Genomic DNA, 20,894 nt, shown 5'->3' with positions numbered 1-20,894 from the left:
GTTTTTGTCCTCTTGTGCATATCCCCATACATGCTATGGCTGTTGAAATCGCCGATGATGAAAGCCGTTTTCTGTTTACCAATTTTTACTGGTGGTTCAAAGTGGAAGTCTACATTTGGGGGCTTATAAGTGAGGTCACCATGTATTCACCAGATTCCACCCTCGATATCTCCTCCTCAGTGTGATCCACCATCCTCACTTGGAGGTCCGTCCTCACTTGGAGGTCCGGTTTGGTGAACACAGCACTCCCGTATTGCGCGTGCGGTCTTTCTGCTTCTAGTTTCATCCCTGGAACCTTGGGGCATCAGTGTTGGATGTCCCTATGTGTTTCTTGTGCAAAGAGTATGTCACATTTGGTTTTTTGACAGAGCTCGCTCAGCAGTTGTTCTTTGCAAGACGAAAGACCTTCTATGTTCACAGAGATGATCGTCAAAGCCGGTTCTGATAAGAACCTATCTGGTTTTTCTCAAGACATTATGTCACTCTACTGTGATGCTTCTGGTGTGAGAGAATCTCCCGGCTTAGAGCCGTTGCCCAGGGGACACCCGAATGTGTTATTAATGACACATCCTTCGCGGAGGCTTCTCTCGTTATGTTAAGGTTCAGGGTATTCAACCAGATTTTCATAAAATATTTTTCTTCATAAGTAAATAGTGTTAGGTTTTCACCACCAAAAATAAGAAATCTGAAATAAAAAATTGTCAGAGCAGTTAATTAAATCCTGTTGGATAGCAACAAAAACAATCAATAAAAGTACGAAATTAGTACTTCTCAAAGTGGTGATATTCCTAAATCCATGGCTCAGTAGAATTACAGACCACTATTGCATGAGATGTGTGAAAACTTTGTAATAAATATAAAGCATACCCCTATATTTTAGGTGATGGTAAGCACTCCTTGCTCCCCTCTGCAGATACCTGTCGTGGTGCTTCTCTTTGCTCCAAAGATTTATTTAATTTTTCTTTGCACAGTATCTATATAGACACAACTGCTTCTATAGCTATATTTGTGGTGGGAACAATGTTATTTGTCTGGGTTAAGGTCTTGGAGGAATATGCTTATGGTTGTTTGAAGAGTCAGGATTATATTGTGATAGAATGGTACTGACTCTGTATTGAAATGCATGAGCTGCAAAAATCAATGGCTTGCCACAAATATAATCTGCTGTGTAGGACATCAAATGAAGCTGCTGTTTTAATGTTACCTACACCTTGTCACAAGCTGATGCCCAACTAAATGGGGTGCCTTTTTCTGTTGTTGAGTGAGAGGATGAGTTATTGGCACAAAGGGTGGTAGGAACTTGTCATAATAATTTATCCTTCCTAAGCAAAAATTAATTTCTTTCAAGTTTCTTGACACAGGCAGTTTGTCAAAGGCTGTGGATGTTGCTCAAGCAGGTCTATGGCTTCTTTTCTTCAAATATGTCACATATATTTTGAAAAACTAACACTTCTGAACATTAGACTAAAGGCTGGATTCTCCCAGTTTCTACAGCAACATATAAAAATTAATGAGGTGTTCCTACTGCACAGTTCCAGAGACAGTGAAGTCATCCAAACAAATAACACATGGAAAAACAGGTTGAGTCAGCTGTTTAAAATCATACTGAAACAATGAAGGAGTGCTAATAATAAAGAATAGTAATCATTTACAGTGTTATAAGCTAAAGGGTGTGTTACTACTAAACAGAGTGAGAATTCATCAAATGGTAGGCATTGACCAGGTCAGCCTGGGAAGCAGTCACTACCAATGAGTTTAGAGAGAAGTTCCTCTGGTTGGGGGTGAGATAATACTTACTGTGAAGGGTAGCTTCCCAAAGTGTTTTCTGTTAATACCGAATCATGTAACTCCATGTCATTTAAGCCAGTCTAGTTTTGATTTGATTGCTTCCTTGAGAGATTCTATATTGTTTGTATCACTTAGTATGGAGTATGAAGGACAAGGAGGTTTAAATTCTTGACAGAGATAACAAGAGCCTGGAAAGAGGTCATCTCCAAAATGACACCACCTCTCCCAGCAACTTAACACCAAAAATTGTGAAAGCTTTAACAATGCTGACCTGGTTGGCCATGATGATATGGAGGTATCTTAACACAGTTTTGTAAGCTGTAATGACAGCAAAAGGGAGGAAGGAAGATTAAGGTGTAATGTTCTGTCAATGGCAAGATCGTTGTAAAAGGAGTACAAGCCCCAATTCAGGAAGAATGGCAAAGGGAATCAGTCATTTCCTATTCAAAGGAACCATCCTAGCATTTGCCTTCAGATCATATAAAACCATTTGGACAGCTGGGCAGGAATTTGGACTGTTATCCTTCCTAATGCAAGTTCAGTGTCTTTACCACTGCATGGTACATTGACAGTGACCAGTCTTGTTATTGAGATTAGCTGTTTACTGTGACCGATTAACTGATGTGGCATTAATACAGTGCTGATGAATCCAGGAGGTGGCATATGTCTGTATCAGTTAGAGTAGCTGCAGCTCTAATGTTAGCTTGAAAACTGACAACCTGGGCACCTATCGAGAGCGTGTTGTGGAGATGCAAATACACTGTGTTTGGACTCACTGACTACAAAGTGACTCGTATTGTCCATTCTTTAAGTAGTATTTGGCAGGCAATGATTGTTTTAACTGAGTTGCCATACTACAAAAATGCTATTTACTTACAGTACTTTGTCCATTCTTCCCAATATGAATGCTGTGGCACCTGTGCTTATGCTGCGTTTGTTAATGTTTAGTGGTGACCTGTGTTTATTAAAATGCTTGTGCTATTGACAACTGGCACAAAATGGACAAACATGTTGTAATTAAGAAACATAGCCTAGAACTGTTTCCATTGGGAGTTTTGATAAGTGTAATTAACACTTGCAGATTAGGCTGTGTAAGTTGCCTGTCCACACCAAATGCGATTATCTCACCAATTTTTATTGTTGTTGGCAATTGACCACACTGGACCACATAACACTTTTAATGAAATTAATTTCCTTGTGAGCTAAAGTTTTAGAAGAATGACAAGCTAGAGAAGCTGAGACCATTTTCTTTGTCCAAGCAAGATAAGAAAAATGGCCTCAGAAGGTTGGAATCATTTACCTTGAATGCTCTGAAGTGTAAACTCGGCTTCTAAATGTATCAGCCTCAGTTTTTCCTGGACTAGTTTCAGAAATGGATCATAAGTGGGAGGAGGGAGACAAGTGCTAGAATTTCGTTTACTACTTCTGCTGCTCTGTCTGTTATTCCATTTTTTGGGGTGTTATCTGAAGTCGTTGACAATGGCATCGCTCTTGTTTCATAAACAGATAATTGTCACTTTTGTGGCTTTCTTCCCAGTACTTTATGTCAGAAACAAGTTTTGTTGTAATTACTACTGCAACCATAAACTAGAATGTCATTGCCAGCAGAAACATTATTCTTCATAAATAAATCCTGAGGAAAATCTATTAGAATTCACAAAGTTGTCACTTTGGAATATGGACCTCTGCAGACAGAGATAGCACTAGGGAAGCTAGGAGGGAATGAGATGCATGCTGATATGAAACTTCCTGGCAGATTAAAGCTGTGTGCTGGACCAAGACTCAAACTCAGGACCTTTGTCTCCGCAGTGTCCTCTCTACCAGCAGCGCAAGTCCCACAAGTTTTGCAGGAGAACTTCTGTGAAGTCTGAAATGTCAGAGACAAGAGGACATGTTGTGAGTCATGCCTGGGTAAATTAGTTGGCAGAGGACATGCCCTTGAAAGGCAAAGATCCGAAGTTCGAGTCTTAGTCCACACACAGTTTTAATCAGCCAGGATGTTTCATATCAGCACATACACTGCTGCAGAGTAAAAAATTCATTCTGGAAACATCCTTCAAGCTGTGTCTAAGCCATCTCTCCACAATACCCTTCCAGGATGCTAGTCCTGCAAGTTTTGCAGAAGAACTTGTGTGAGGTTTGGAAGGTAGGAGATCAGGTACTCACGGAAGTAAAGCTGTGAGGATGGGTCGTGAGTCACACTTGGGCTGTTCAGCTGGAAGAGCACTTGCCTGCAAAAGGCAAACATCCGAAGTTTGAGTCTCAGTCCAGAACACAGTTTTAATCTGTCAGGAAGTTCCATATCAGCACACACTCTGCTGCACAGTGACAAATTCATTCTGTTCTGTAAGCTGATTGGGTTGAAAATTAACAAGATAATTTTTTTCATATGTTCCCTGAGACTTTCCAGTCAAGACAGATCTGGATCTTTATTTTTGTAGGTGGTAATGCTAATAAATAATATTTTGCTGTCTACATAATATTTCGTGCAGCTGTGTAAGAGACTTCCCTTGTTTACAATCACTTCCACAATTCCCATCATAATCATCATAGTGGTTAGTATAAGAGTACTACAATTGCTTGTGGACCATGAGCCCTTCCTGTGCAGATGAGATCTATTACTCCATCACAAACTAAAATCTTGCAGTCCCTCTGATGTGAATCTTTATTAATTTCTGTCTTCCTGTTTCTGACTGTCTTGCACACAGATGCTTTGTGTAATTCCTGTGGCCACTAATGCAAAAAAAGGCTTCCATTCTTTCATTAGCTAGCTTTTGAATCACAGCAGGCTCATCATCAGATGGTGGGCATTTACAAAGATTTAATTATTTATTTGGCCAAGCCAGTTGCAGTGATCATGGTGATGTTATGTAGTTCCTGAAGTTACAAGTGTGGCACTTTAAAACTATTCAGTGCCACCAGCACAGAAAATGCCACTTGTGTACAAGCTGTTGAAAGGTGAACATTTGTACAATGTTAAACCAAGTGCATCTAAGTGCTGTGTTTTCCACTTTTGTGTGCAATGGATAACTTTAAAGTACTATAGTTACTTCCTCAGAAATTACATAATATTGCCAAAACACTACGGACCAGCTCTACCTGGTATAAAATGAAGATCCTGTAAATAACAGTCATCTGATGATGAGACTGCTGTGGCTCAAAACCTAGCTACTGGAAGAAAAGAAGTCTTTCTTTCAAAAAAAAAAAAAAAATTTGAGAGTGACTGGTTGCAATGTCAACACAAAGCATCAGCAATTTTAACCACAGTTGTAACAGTTAAGCTAAATTTGCCTGTGACTTTTCTTCACTTCCACCTTCTTTCCTGTTTCAGTTCCATGCTGTACGTTGTTCAAACTTCCCCACTTCTACCAGACCTTATTTTATTTATTACATTAATTCTTTTACTGTACTTTATACTCCTTAAGTTACTGTTTCTTCCTCCCTTGCTCTGAGTCCATTTGCATTTTTGCTGGGCCAGTACTCACTGTTGACATCCTCCCTTCCTTTGTGTGTAACATGGTCTTTGCCTGCAATCATCTCCAAGATCTGTTCCTGCTTTCCAGTACTCCTGCCGTGATCTCATAAGTTTCCCCACAGCAGGGAAACTTCCTTCCCCCTTTCCATTAAAGTGTGGCTGTATTCAAATATGTAAACAGTCCTCTCGTCTCTGAAGTTGCATAAGAGTATGGAAAACCAGAAGTCAAACAGTAATCACTGCTTTTTAATTGCCAGTTTACTCCTCATCAGTTAATCTTGAAGACAAATTATGTTTATTTTAAACTTCCTGGAAGTTTAAAACTGTGTGCCAGTCAAGACTCGAACTCGAGACCTTTGCATTTTGTGGGCAAGTGCTCTACCATCTAAGCTACCCAAGCACAATCACAACCCATCCTCACAGCTTTAATTCTGCCAGTACTTCATCTCCTACCTTCCAAACTTCACAGAAGCTCTTCTGCGAACCAGAACTAGCACTCCTGGAAGAAAGGATATTACAGAGAGATGGCTTAGCCACAGCCTGGGGAATGTTTCCAGAAAGAGATTTTTCACTCTGCAGCAGAATGTGCACAGATATGAAACTTCCTGGCAGATTAAAACCGTGTGCAGGTCTGAGACTTGATCTCGGGAACTTTACCTTTCGCGGGCAAGTGCTCTACCATCTGAGCTACCCAAGCACAACTCACGAACCATCCTCACAGCTTTAATTCTGCCAGTACCTCGTTCCACATTGCCCTTGATTTCAGAATGACATTCCACGATCTGCTTGATATTGGGACCAAATAATTTTTGTGGCCTCCACAGGTAGCACTGCATACTCCTGCAGAAACATTGGTCCTGCACAGGCCTCTGAAACTTGGCTGAGGGAATAAGTTCTGGTAGGAAGGGAATTATTGGATTGCACATCTCAAGTGACACCCCGTTCTCCCTGGCAAAGCAAATAAAGCTGATAAGGCTAGCCTTGCATGCTGTTGTTGTGGTCTTCAGTCCTGAGACTGGTTTGATGCAGCTCTCCATGCTACTCTATCCTGTGCAAGCTTCTTCATCTCCCAGTACTGCAACCTACATCCTTCTGAATCTGCTTAGTGTATTCATCTCTTAGTCTCCCTCTATGATTTTTACCCTCCACGCTGCCCTCCAATGCTAAATTTGTGATCCCTTGATGCCTCAGAAGATGTACTACCAACCGGTCCCTTCTTCTTGTCAAGTTGTGCCACATACTCCTCTTCTCCCCAATTCTATTCAATACCTCCTCATTAGTTATGTGATCTACCCATCTAATCTTCAGCATTCTTCTGTAGCGCCACATTTCGAAAGCTTCTATTTTCTCCTTGTCCAAACTATTTATCATCCATGTTTCACTTCCATACATGGCTACACTCCATACAACTACTTTCAGAAACAACTTCCTGACGCTTAAATCTATACTCGATGTTAACAAATTTCTCTTCTTCAGAAACGCTTTCCTTGCCATTGCCAGTCTACATTTTATATCCTCTCTACTTCGACCATCATCAGTTATTTTGCTCCACAAACACCAAAACTCCTTTACTACTTTAAGTGTCTCATTTCCTAATTTAATTCCCTCAGCATCACGCGACTTAATTCGACTACATTCCATTATCCTCATTTTGCTTTTGTTGATGTTCATCTTATATCCTCCTTTCAAGACACTATCCATACCATTCAACTGCTCTTCCAGGTCCTTTGCTGTCTCTGACAGAATTACAATGTCATCAGCGAACCTCAAAGTTTTTATTTCTTCTCCCTGGATTTTAATACCTACACTGAATTTTTCTTTTGTTTCCTTTACTGCTTGCTCAATATACAGATTGAATAACATCGGGGAGAGGCAACAGCCCTGTCTCACTCCCTTCCCAATCATTGCTTCCCTTTCATGCCCTTCCAGTCTTATAACTGCCTGTATTTTACCCCTGCCACACTTAGAATTTGAAAGAGAGTATTCCAGTCAACATTGTCAAAAGCTTTCTCTAAGTCTACAAATGCTGGAAACGTAGGTTTGCCTTTCCTTAATCTTTCCTCTAAGACAAGTCGTAAGGTCAGTATTGCCTCACATGTTCCAATATTTCTACAGAATCCAAATTGAACATCTCCGAGGTCGGCTTCTAGCAGTTTTTCCATTCATCTGTAAAGAATTTGTGTTAGTATTTTGCAGCTATGACTTATTAAACAGATAGTTCAGTAATTTTCACATCTGTCAACACCTGCTTTCTTTGGGATTGGAATTATTAAATTCTTCTTGAAGTCTGAGGGTATTTCGCCTGTCTCATACATCTTGCTCACCAGATGGTAGAGTTTTGTCAGGACTGGCTCTCCCAAGGCCGTCAGTAGTTCTAATGGAATGTTGTCTACTCCCGGGGCCTTGTATCGACTTAGGTCTTTCAGTGCTCTGTCAAACTCTTCACGCAGTATCGTATCTCCCATTTCATCTTCATCTACATCCTCTTCCATTTCCATATTATTGTCCTCAAGTACATCGTCCTTGTATAGACCCTCTATGTTCTCCTTCCACCTTTCTGCTTTCCCTTCTTTGCTTAGATCTGGGTTTCCATCAGAGCTCTTGATATTCAAACAAATGTTTCTCTTTCCTCCAAAAGTCTCTTTAATTTTCCTGTAGGCAGTATCTATCTTACCCCTCGTGAGATAAGCCTCTACATCCTTACATTTGTCCTCTAGCCATCCCTGCTTAGCCATTTTGCACTTCCTGTCGATCTCATTTTTGAGACGTTTGTATTCCTTTTTGCCTGCTTCATTTACTGCATTTTTATATTTTCTCCTTTCATCAATTAAATTCAATATTTCTTCTGTTACCCAAGGAGTTCTAGTAGCCCTCGTCTTTTTACCTACTTGATCCTCTGCTGCCTTCTCTACTTCATCCCTCAGAACTACCCATTCTTCTTCCACTGTATTTCTTTCCACCATTCATGACAATTGTTCCCTTATGCTCTTTCTGAAACCCTGTACAACCTCTAGTTTAGTCAGTTTATCCAGGTCCCATCTCCTTAAATTCCCACATTTTTACAGTTTCTTCAGTTTTAATCTACAGTTCATAACCAATAGATTGTGGTCAGAGTCCACATCTGCCCCTGGAAATGTCTTACAATTTAAAACCTGGTTCCTAAATCTCTGTCTTACAATTATATAATCTATCTGATACCTTCTAGTACCTCCAGAATTCTTCCACGTATACAACCTTCTTTAATGATTCTTGAACCAAGTATTAGCTATGATTAAGTTATGCTCTGTGCAAAATTCTACCAGACTATTCCTCTTTCATTTCTTACCCCCAATCCATATTCACCTACTATGTTTCCTTCTCTTGCTTTTCCTACTCTCGAATTCCAGTTACCCATGACTATTAAATTTTCATCTCTCTTCACTACCTGAATAATTTCTGTTATCTCATCATACATTTCATCAATTTCTTCATCATCTGCAGAGCTAGTTGGCATATAAACTTGTACTACTGTACCAGGCGTGGACGTCGTGTCTATCTTGGCCACAATAATGTGTTCACTATGCTTTTTGTAGTAGCTTACCCGCACTCCTATTTTTTTATTCATTATTAGACCTACTCCTGCATTAGCCCTATTTGATTTTGTATTTATAGCCCCGTATTCACCTGACCAAAAGTCTTGTTCCTCCTGTCACCAAACTTCACTAATTCCCACTATATCTAACTTTAACCTATCCATTTCCCTTTTTAAATTTTCTAACCTACCTGCTCGATTAAGGGATCTGACATTCCACGCTCCGATCCGTAGAATGCCAGTTTTCTTTCTCCTGATAACAACATCCTCATGAGCAGTCCCTGCCTGGAGATCCAAATGGGGGACTATTATACCTCCAGAATATTTTACCCAAGAGGATGCCATCATCATTTAACCATACAGTAAAGCTGCATGCCTTCGGGAAAAATTACGGCTGTAGTTTCCCGTTGCTTTCAGCCGTTCACAGTACCAGCAGAGCAAGGCCGTTTTGGTTAGTGTTACAAGGCCAGATCAGTCAATCATCCAGACTGTTGCCCCTGCAACTACTGAAAAGGCTGCTGCCCCTCTTCAGGAACCACACTTTTGTCTGGCCTCTCAACAGATACACCTACGTTGTGGTTGCACCTACGGTACGGCCATCTGTATCGCTGAGGCACGCAAGCCTCCCCACCATCAGCAAGGTCCATGGTTCATGGGGGGTTGCCTTGCATCTTAAAGCAAAATCTCAATGTGATCCAATGGCTGTGAGCCATTCTTTATCCTTTCTGTTTCTCCACTTGATTGAAAATGAAAAGGTGCAAAAGTAAGTTGTGTTATCCCATTTCAGGGACAAAAATTTCTGATTTCCTTGTTTTTTTTTTTTTTTTTTTTTTTTTTTTTTTTTTTTGCCAGTAACTATTATTAGACAAGGCTTCCCATAATTGGGGAAAATATTAACTGTGCTTGGAGGACATCATCATTGATATTGATATAACATATGTAAGCATGCTAGCCAAAAAACTAGTCACCTCCATGAGATGTCACCAAGTAACACTACCTCTGCTCATTTCAATTCAGTGAGGGATAAAGTCCACAAGTATCTTACGATGTGCAACATCCACCTTAAGCCACTCATTGATGATTTGATCCTGTAGAACCACCAAATTGCAGGGATGTTGTTTGTTATGTTTCACTTGATGTTCCAAATAGTCCCAGACATTTCTGTGGCATTAAAAGTGGGTGTTTTAGTGGTCTGGTTGATGCAGAACACGGTGGTTGAATGTTTGTCAAACCAAGAACGTATGCATGCAGATTTGTGAACACAGATGTCATCATGTTGGTAGATGTGACTGTCCACTGTGTACTCACCATGAAGATAAGCAACAATTGGTCAACAATTATGTTAAAATGAATATCCCCCTTCATGCTCGTGGTGACCTGAGTGAGTGGTCTCAAGTCATTGTACAACAAACACATACACTGTGGATTAAACACCCCCTTGCGCTGTTGGTGCACTCAACACCTTGCATCATTTGGTTAGGATCTTTTTATGACCATTATTCTTAAGCCATATGTTGTGGTTGTGAGTGGTACACCATTCACTGTAGACAAGTTGAATGTTCCATGTTGGTACACCCAATACCAATCGCCATACCTTGTGCCAATGCTCTGAATTAAATTCCAAACCTCTTCGCAGTGTCTGATGGAGTGAGAGCATGTAACATGGTTGATAATGATCCATCTGTCAGATGTGGCTGTTAAGTTCAGTGGCCATCTTGGTGCTATTTGAAATGACTAGGCTATGTGCCAGAATAGGGTTTGACCATCTCCCTTCTTTCATTATCATACAACACAAATATGAGACCACATTGTATACTTATCCAACCTATCCCTGAGGGATGTATCTTTCTTTCTGTCTTTCTGTGACAACCAAGTGGAGTAATGGTTGTTAAAATAGTTTTCTCTAGTGAATTCCATTGGAAATATACCACTGATGGTAAGAACATCTCGGTTTTACATTCAGAAAGAAAAATGCTGGCTCATTGTTTCCATTCTCAAATATCAGATTTCATGGGTAAGAATTGGATGGTTCAAAGTGAGATTAAACATAAAAATGATCTACCTACATGGTGCTGTGGCTTTGTGACTTCTCAGGTTTTCTTGGCATTATTGATAAATAGTGACCTTCCAGGTGTTCAGCAAAATATTTCAATGATCAACCCACCCATATCCTTCAGGTGCTGTTAGTTTTGTTATTATGTGGACTTGCTGCCTGGACTCCAATCAGACCAGGCAGCAAGTACACATAGTAGCAACACTTGCAGCATCTGAAGAAGATGGCTGTGCAAGAAATGGAAACCAGCTGAACACCTGGAAGCTCACTGTTAATTTGCTGTGACTTTGTTCCTTGCATTTCATCAAAGCATTTGCAATGTAATTTCCAAGATAATAATTTTTTAACTTGTTATTGTAGATGTCATCAGATAGATGAAGTCCAGACTTTGGTTCGAAATATCAGTGCATTTGTTTCCCACAGATGTATGTCTTAAATGATATTTTCACAGCTTTTAATTAACTATTTTTGTAAATGATGCTGAAGAATCCTATTGTCATATTTAACTCTCATTTGGAAAATGCCAGGAAAACTGTCTTCAGAATGTTTATGCTCCGGGTATGTAAAACTAGCATTACATAATAAGTACAAGTCTGTCTGAATTTCATTTCTTCCTGAGGATAGCTACTAGAATTTCTGGGCCTACATTTGTACTTATGTACAGCTCATTACATACAGTTGAGTATTTTTTACATTGTATTAATGAAAGAAAACACTTTTTGGCTTTGTCTCATGAACTTTGTTATTATTGTATGGCCTAGATTTTGGCTTATGAACCCATTTTCTAGTACATAAGTGAGCCAAACAATGAGAACCAATCAAAATAAACATATCAACATTTTTAAATCTATTGATTTTTGACATAAACTAAAAATTTATCTCTGTTGACATATGGGTTTACAAAATTCATTAGGACAGCACTCACAAAATCCTTTATTACAGCATTTACAGCAACTATGACTAGATATACATCGGAGTAGAGCTATGCATAAGTATGGAAGTTTCTGTTATGTGAATGGACATATGAAAGTTTTTCCTTCTATGCAAGACTTGCAATATCATCTGAAAGGGGTGACTAACCGTACTGAGTTTGTTCATTCAATAATAAATGTGGGAACACAAATATCTGTTTCTTAATTCCTAAAATTTCTAACTGAGCTTTGCACCCTTTCCTTCTATATGTAAGACATCTACATCTATTATGTATGTGGTTTTCATTTATGCAATGTTCAGCAAAAGCTGGATCCGACTTCTTTAATATCTAAATTCTGTGGTGTTCTCAGAGCCTAGTGCAAATTTACATACCAGTCCATCCAATATAGCAATTATTATGCTCTCAGCGGATGATCTTTTTTAAACCCCACTTTTCATAATGTCTGATTGTTTATCTTTTGAATTAAAGAGATATCTACCTACTATCTGCGGACATAGAGAAGCACAGAGAAACCCTTTCTTTTCAAAAGTTGCTTATCCTATCTGAAGCTTTGCCTGTAAAAGGTAAACTGCAGCATTTCCTCTTTGGTCTATATCTCTCGTTCACTGGGTACAGTAGGAACCTGGCATGCTTTTTCACTTTTTTATTGCAAATTTTGTCAATAATGTTAGAATCAGATTCATTATTTGTGGCTATTGTTTTTACTGTTGAGTTCCTAGTCATAGTCTTATTGGTACATGGATATAGAAAGAAGATGGTGGGTCATATGGTGTAACGCTGCAAGTTTGTAGGCTGTAGGATGCTGAGAGGAAGCTGATATGTATGTGTTAGTAGAGGAGTCTTTTCAGTAAATTTTAAATTTGTGGTTGCTATTTCCTATTTGTAAGCTGATAGCTACTAAATTAATGCTGTACCCTCTAACTCCATATTGACCTTTATACTGCTATGCCATTCAGTCATATTTGCCATGAACTTTTGGAGTTTTCTACTGGAGCCGAACCTTTTGGGTATATTGGACATGTAACATTAACAGAGTTATAAGTTCTCATTTCAAATTTTTAATTAATGGTTACATCCTTTTCAGGGATCTGAAGTTAGACAACATCCTTCTTGACCATGAAGGTCATTGCAAGCTTGCTGATTTTGGAATGTGCAAAGAAAATATTAAAGATGGTGCAACCACAACAACATTTTGTGGGACACCAGATTATATAGCTCCAGAGGTAAGGTACAACTTGTTAAAAAAAAAAAAAAACTCTGTACATTATATGTTTCCTGAATGAACAAACAAAACACAGGAGAGATGATACTAATATCTGTTGGTAGCTCACTTGTGTAATTATTATTCCATGTAATGAAACATTTTAATTTAGACTAATTTTAAACTATATTTGTGTTATTTATATTTATACTCTTTGATTGTTAGAAAGCAGATGTTCCTTGGACATATCCATAATGCAGCGTGTATCAAAAAGTATCATCCAATTTTAAAAAAATAAATCATAACTATTATGTTATTTGAGATATGTGCATGAACAAGGTACTGTAGGAAAGAGAAAATTCTTGAGTTTTACATGGTTCCTGCTAGGTAGCAGCATTATTCCTACATTTTGTGGAGTGCGGGTCAGTAATAACTATTCAGTGTGACTTTTGTACTAGGTATGGTGTGGATCCTCCTACAGCACAGAGCATTAGATGAGTGCATGAACAATTCTGAGAAACAGGTTGTTTGTGTAAAGGCAAATCACCGAGCTGTCCCCAAGTGTCTGACACAGGTGTCAAATGCATTCACCATAGTTTCACAAGGAGTCTGCAAAAATCTGTTCGCCATACAGCGCGACAGCTCAACATGCCCCCGATGTCCATCTGGCATGTGTTGCATCGACGTTTACTCATGAGACCATACCAAATTCAGCTACTGCAAGCTCTTCATGAAGGTGATTTTTAAATCAAAGGATTACTGAATGATGGATCAATCACACTGGACCAAATTATTCAGCCTTACATTACTGGCCTCCAAGGTCACCAGACTTGACTGTATGCGATTATTTCTTGTATGGGCTTGTAAAAGACTCTGTTTATGGCCTACGTTACCAACAACAATGAATGAACTGATACATCGCATAATAGCAGCTGTGGAAGCTGTACTCAAGACCTGCTTGTTGCAGTGTGGGGACAGTTTGAATACCGCATGACATATGTCTTGCATCTCAAGGGGAGTATATTGAACACCTATGAAAAGGTGAGAAAAAAATACTGTGCGAGTGTCGCGTTCATCAAAACACAAAATTCGTTGTATATGTTTATTAGTTTCAGAAATACTGATGTGCCAAATTGGATGATTCTTTTTTATACAACCTGTATATCTGAACTGCTGCTGTATTATTACAGAGCTGCTAAATAATTAAGAACTGTTCTGTTTATGCTATGAAATTATTAATAGTCATGACTGCATCCTTTCAAGTTTTGCTCTACAGATCTGTTTGGATTTAACAAATATTTAAAATAGCATTGCATTTCTATTGAAATAAGTACATGAATAAAAAAGAAATGATTCTCTGATCAAAACAGTTAAACGACAACTCTGAGATTAACTAACAAAAAATTTAGTAGACACATAATATGCACAAAATGCAAAAATTATGGATGTTTGAAATAAAACTAGTGATACAAACTGAACATTAGTGAATATTTAAAAGAAGATCAGTGGAAAATTTGAATGAGAAGCTTAACTGTTTTCTGATTAGAAATTTTAAGAGTTCTTTTTTACTTTTTTTAACAAATGATAAATAAATATGAAGAGAAAACAAGTTTAACAATGTAGATGGACAATTTGAACACAATTATTTTTATATATTTGACAGATTCTGCAAGAACTTGATTATGGACCCAGTGTGGACTGGTGGGCTCTTGGTGTTTTGATGTATGAAATGATGGCGGGGCAGCCACCATTTGAAGCAGATAATGAAGATGATCTTTTTGAGTCAATTCTGCATGATGATGTTTTATATCCCGTGTGGCTCAGCAAAGAAGCAGTTTCGATATTAAAGGGAGTACGTATTAGACATAAGACAAACACCAGTTATAAGTTTATCCTTATATTATTAAGATTATTCCCTTCTCCTTAGTTACAAACTGTTATTTTGCTTGTATTGCTGTTGATTAGGATGCACTTTCATACAAAATTTGACCATTTTAGTATATCATGTATCCTTCTCATATATATTTTAGCAGACAGACAAGTTAATGTACTGGTATATTGACTGTGGGGGGGATTTTGCTTTACTTTATTATTTGACTTTATCGTGAGTTGCAGCAGCTGTAACATTCTTACCGAATGAGGTAGCCCAGTGGTTAGCACACTGGTTTCGCATTTGGGAGGATGACTGTTTAAATTCACGTCTGTCCATCCTGATTTAGGTTTTTCTTAATTTCCCTAAATCACTTGAGGTAAATGCTGGGCTGGTTCCTTAAAAAGGGCACAGTCACTTTCCTTCTCCATCCTTCCCCAATCTGAGCCTGTGCTCTCTCTCTAATGACCTTGTCGTCAATGGGATGTTAAACACTAATCTTCTCCTCCCTCCTACTATAACATTCTTACTTCTTCAGTCTTACGAGTTGAGAGACCATGAGTCTATAATTTTTGAAGCAATTGTAACTGCTTCCTTCTTGAAATAGTAAAATTGTTTCATATAATCTAATTTTCAGTTAATCTTTGAAATAAAAAAGTCAAGTACAAGAAAAGGCCGTTTACAATATAGAGAAAGATCAGTTTTTCCCCAGTTATCACACAAGTACTGTTGGACACTCTTTTTTTTTCAGTATCATATACTTTATTCAATTAATACTTCTTATTATTTGCACCACACTACATTCACCTTCCAACAAGGACACACAGACTTGAGTGTAGATTCTTCTGTTGCAGTTTATATAGTGAAAGTGTTCAAGTTGTTGCATATGTCAGTATACATGACCTGTCAAAATTTTAACTGCAGGACAGACAGGTATTAGAAAATCTCAAAGACTATTGGCACTGTGATAGAGATTCTGTGAGAAGAAAGGCAGTTGGAATTTGATATTAAGGTAGCCATGGTGATGATAAAGGAATAGAAAAAGCTTTGATCTCCTCTTTATTGCAATGATAGTTTGTATAAGAGTAGTTTATTCCATAGACAAATTGCTGAAATAGTTAAGTACTTAAAGACAGATTTAAAGCTGTACACAGTTAGAAATAATATGATGGATGTATTAAATCTTGTAATGCAGTTATGGAATTACGGTACATAGTTGGTATGTAATGAGAGGCGGTGAGGACACCAATGACTCAAGAAACAGATATTCAAAAAATTACACCAATGCATCGCTTTGAAATTAATTTAACATACCAGTACTTGTCTTGCATAACAACTTCTCATGTGGAGAAATAATATGTTACACTTGTTAGAAGCAATTATTAATTATGTGTTTGATCAGACACAGCAGTATCAGTTTAGTTTCTTACATGTAAGCATCAATAAATGTTAAGAGCCCCTTCCGGGCATGATTGTAATATGGGGGAGATGCGCCCCAGCACACTATGCAAAATTTAGGAATAATCCTAGCCCTTCTGTTGCTAGGTTGCAAGCACCACCTTGGCACCCTTAGCTGACGTTGAAGTTAGGTTGACAAGCTAATCCAGCATGAGGATTCAAAACTTTATTGTGATATCAGTTTTGCTTCAGGAAACATGTTGTGTGCAATTTTCAGTTTGCAGATAAGATAGAAAAGGGGGGACGGGGGGCAGGGGGCAGGACAGGCAGGGATGAGAAAAGCTAGAATAGCAACACTGAAACATATAATTTCTCATTCAAATTTAAAGATAACAAAAATATGTAAAGAAAATCTATTTTCTGGGCTTTATTATTTACAAAATCCTTGACAGTGTCATCAATTTCAATTAAACTTAAAGGAGTGCTCAGCTAAACATAAAACTCACAAGTGTTTAGAAACATGTCACTCAAATAAAACAGATTTGTAGTCCATGTTTGTAAGTATAATAAAATAAGTAGTATAGTAGCTCTGAGTACAAATTAATAACTTGGTTAGCGATCAATTATGTGCTCAGCCTCTGGCGTCCCCTGGAGCTGACATACAGATGCGGTGTGCCCCTTGCACAGCCATGTAGGGCTGCCTTTGCCAAAATTTTCACTGTGATTATTAATAAGAGCTTAACTGTGAGCGTAGTTGATAATGTAAGACTATTGACATCTTTTCAGAGACTGGAAATTTCTATGAAATTCAATTTGCCGCAGATTTATTATGTAGCAATATGTGTCTGATTGCTAGTTGGTATCAACAAAATAAAATGTTAATAAATAAAGAAAAAAAATTGTGTTCATGAATTTTGATTCTTTCCCACTTCTACAAGTATTTGATACAATATCAAGTCATTACTGAAATCAGTTACTGATATTAAAGTTACAGTAAAATGGCTACAAAGCAACTTAAAATAGAACTGTTATGTGTGAGCTCTTGAAGCAAAGCTTTCAAAAGCTTGTTGCGCTCTTTGTACACTAAGCTAAAGTGCAAGCTGGTCAGCTATCTGCAATTTTAATAAACTTCATTCTGTTGGGGTTGGGGGGGAAAGAGCACTTCTGGCATTTTCATAAATGACTCTGTCCTTTTTGCAAATGAGTATCTTTTGAATAGAACTGGTAACTGTGATAAAAATAAGCATGTCTAAGGCCACAATACACCTGTATTATTCACATGGCGTTTCAACAGCTTTGCTAGTCATTTAAAACAGCGGTGGTATCAAAATTCCTTTAAAAATAACCTTAAGTTGTTTTAGTAGGAGCATTGAACATTGCTTTTACTCAGTAAAACAATTCTTGAATTACAAAACACAGAATTTTTAAATTCTAATTATGGCACATTTATACCATTTAAATCATGCTGTTTATAATTTATGTATACAATTTATTTTTGCAATTTGATTTCTCTTATATCCACTGCACTAATAAAGTGATTGTTAATATTATCTTTAGTCATTTCTGACTTTACTGGCTAGATCTGTAAGAAGGTAGAACTCATATTATTAGAAATATTCATTGATTATTTTTTTCACATTTTACAATCCCTACATCTACATCTACATCTACATCCATACTCCGCAAGCCACCTGACTGTGTGTGGCGGAGGGTACCCTGAGTACCTCTATCGGTTCTCCCTTCTATTCCAGTCTCATATTGTTCGTGGAAAGGAGGATTGTCTGTATGCTTCTGTGTGGGCTCTAATCTCTCTGATTTTATCCTCATGGCCTCTTCACGAGATATACGTAGGAGGGAGCAATATACTGCTGGACTCTTCGGTGAAGGTATGTTCTCGAAACTTTAACAAAAGCCCGTACCGAGCTACTGAGCGTCTCTCCTGCAGAGTCTTCCACTGGAGTTTATCTATCATCTCCATAACGCTTTCGCGATTACTAAATGATCCTGTAATGAAGCGCGCTGCTCTTCGTTGGATCTTCTCTATCTCTTCTATCAACCCTATCTGATACGGGTCCCACACCGCTGAGCAGCATTCAAGCAGTGGGCGAACGAGTGTACTGTAACATACTTCCTTTGTTTTCGGATTGCATTTCCTTAGGATTCTTCCAATGAATCTCAGTCTGGCATCTGCTTTACCGACGATCAACTTTATATGATCATTCCATTTTAAATCACTCCTAATGCGTACTCCCAGATAATTTATGGAATTAACTGCTTCCAGTTGCTGACCTGCTATTTTGTAGCTAAATGATAAGGGATCTATCTTTCTATGTATTCGCAGCACATTACACTTGTCTACATTGAGATTCAATTGCCATTCTCTGCACTATGCGTCAATTCGCTGCAGATCCTCCTGCATTTCAGTACAATTTTCCATTGTTACAACCTCTCGATACACCACAGCATCATCTGCAAAAAGCCTCAGTGAACTTCCAATGTCATCCACCAGGTCATTTATGTATATTGTGAACAGCAATGGTCCCATGACACTCCCCTGTGGCACACCTGAAATCACTCTTACTTTGGAAGACTTCTCTCCATTGAGAATGACATGCTGCATTCTGTAATCTAGGAACTCCTCAATCCAATCACACAATTGGTCTGATAGTCCATATGCTCTTACTTCGTTCATTAAACGACTGTGGGGAACTGTATCGAATGCCTTGCGGAAGTCAAGAAACACGGCATCTACCTGGGAACCCGTGTCTATGGCCCTCTGAGTCTCGTGGACGAATAGCGCGAGCTGGGTTTCACACGACCGTCTTTTTCGAAACCCATGCTGATTCCTACAGAGTAGATTTCTAGTCTCCAGAAAAGTCATTATACTCGAACATAATAGGTGTTCCAAAATTCTACAACTGATCAACGTTAGAGATATAGGTCTATAGTTCTGCACACCTGTTCGACGTCCCTTCCTTCAATGGATTACTGACTCAGCAATGGACATCATGTGAAAGCTTGCTGGAGTGCCATATGGTTGATCAATCTGAGCTCACAGATTTCAACTATTTCATGCTTGCTTTTGTAGTATTGACATTATATACTCAATGGAATATTCCATCCTGTGTGTTACAGTATGCTAAAGAGAAGAAAGTGCACAAATGGAGTTGGTTTTACTTATGTCACACACTCTGATATTGCATAAGTCAGTATCATGTGTGAGTAGAATGTTTCTTTGTAAGTGGACTTTAATTTGTTTCACAGTTCATGACCAAGAATCCTGCCAAACGGTTGGGGTGTGTGGTTGCGCAAGGCACAGAAGCTGCTATTCGCGTTCATCCCTTTTTCCGTGACATGGACTGGGAAGCACTTGAAGCACGGAGAGTGAAGCCACCCTTTAAACCAAAGATAGTGAGTGATATTTTTTAAACTCTTGCATGTCATAATATAACATTCATACTATTACATTTATCTTCATTTTAATTAACAAGCAAAATAATAAATGCAACTTAGGTATTATGTTACACAATTCACTAATTGTTGAGAGAAGGAGCAAAGGAAGCTAGTTCATTGTTAGCAATGAAACATTTCCAGTTAGAATCCCATTTGTGTATGTGGTAAAATCCAAATGTTGCTACTAGCACATTGCAGTAAAGTTCCAATCATATAAACAGATTGAAAAATCCAACAGAACAGCAGATGGGGCTACTGCAGAACTCTAATTGGAAATAAACAGTGACCCACATCAGGAACAAATGGAGTGCTTTGTCATTGTTGGTGGTTTTCCTGGTGAAAGATTCAATTACAATGCCTATCTGATGTATTCACCAATCACCACACACTCAAATCATGTTCCTGGCATATTATATTCAAACAGAAGCAATAACACTAGTGAAAGCAGCTACTTGCACTTCTGTTTCTTGCCTAAGGCAAAAATTAAGTCACACTACAGTACTGCTGTTATCTTGGTACCATCACATACCAAACATAAGATGTTGCAAGAAGGTAGGAAATTACGGAGATTGGACTTGGATAAATTGAAGGAAACAGGTGTTGTTGAAAGTTTCAGAGGGAGTGTTAGGTGACATTGGACTGAAACAGGGGAAAAGAATATCTCAGAAGAAGAGTGGGTATCTTTGAGAGACAAAATAAGGAAGGTAGCAGAAGATCACATAGGTAACAAGACAGAACCTAATAAAAACCTCTGGATAACACAAGAGTTAGTGAATTTAATTAATGAAAGGAGAAAATATAAAATACAGCAAATAAAGCAGGTGCAAGGGAATACAGCCATCTAAATAAAAAGTGAGACTGACACAAAGTGCAAAACAGCTAGCAGGAATGGCTAGGAGACAAATGCACAGCTAGGGAAATATATATGCTGCCTAAAAGAAAACTAAAGACATATTTGGAACAAGAGAAGCAGCTTTTTTAAGTATATGAAGAGCTACAAAGGAAAGAGGGGAAAGCTGAAACATGGAAGGAGAATATAGAGGGTCTATATAAGGATAACAGACTTGAGGATTATAGAAAAAGAAGAAGGCAGAGGTGAGGAAGAAGTGGGAGATATAATGCTGTGAGAAGAATTTGGCAGAGCACTAAAA

The 20,894-nt window shown here is 38.3% G+C and overlaps 1 protein-coding gene across 2 annotated transcripts in view; it reads left to right on the top strand.

The window, feature by feature from the left end:
- Positions 1-20,894, top strand: part of LOC126480663 (calcium-independent protein kinase C) — a 226,365-nt gene that overhangs the window by 169,770 nt on the left and 35,701 nt on the right. For both annotated transcript variants that reach the window (XM_050103890.1, XM_050103897.1), the window contains exons 11-13: positions 12,906-13,044; positions 14,686-14,874; positions 19,555-19,701. In XM_050103890.1, coding sequence (XP_049959847.1) covers positions 12,906-13,044; positions 14,686-14,874; positions 19,555-19,701 — 475 coding nt within the window. The remainder of the gene's footprint in view (positions 1-12,905; positions 13,045-14,685; positions 14,875-19,554; positions 19,702-20,894) is intronic.

This window comes from Schistocerca serialis, chromosome 1 (genome assembly GCF_023864345.2).
Source record: "Schistocerca serialis cubense isolate TAMUIC-IGC-003099 chromosome 1, iqSchSeri2.2, whole genome shotgun sequence".
Taxonomy (NCBI): domain Eukaryota; kingdom Metazoa; phylum Arthropoda; class Insecta; order Orthoptera; family Acrididae; genus Schistocerca; species Schistocerca serialis.
This window is presented reverse-complemented; position numbering and strand designations above follow the sequence as displayed.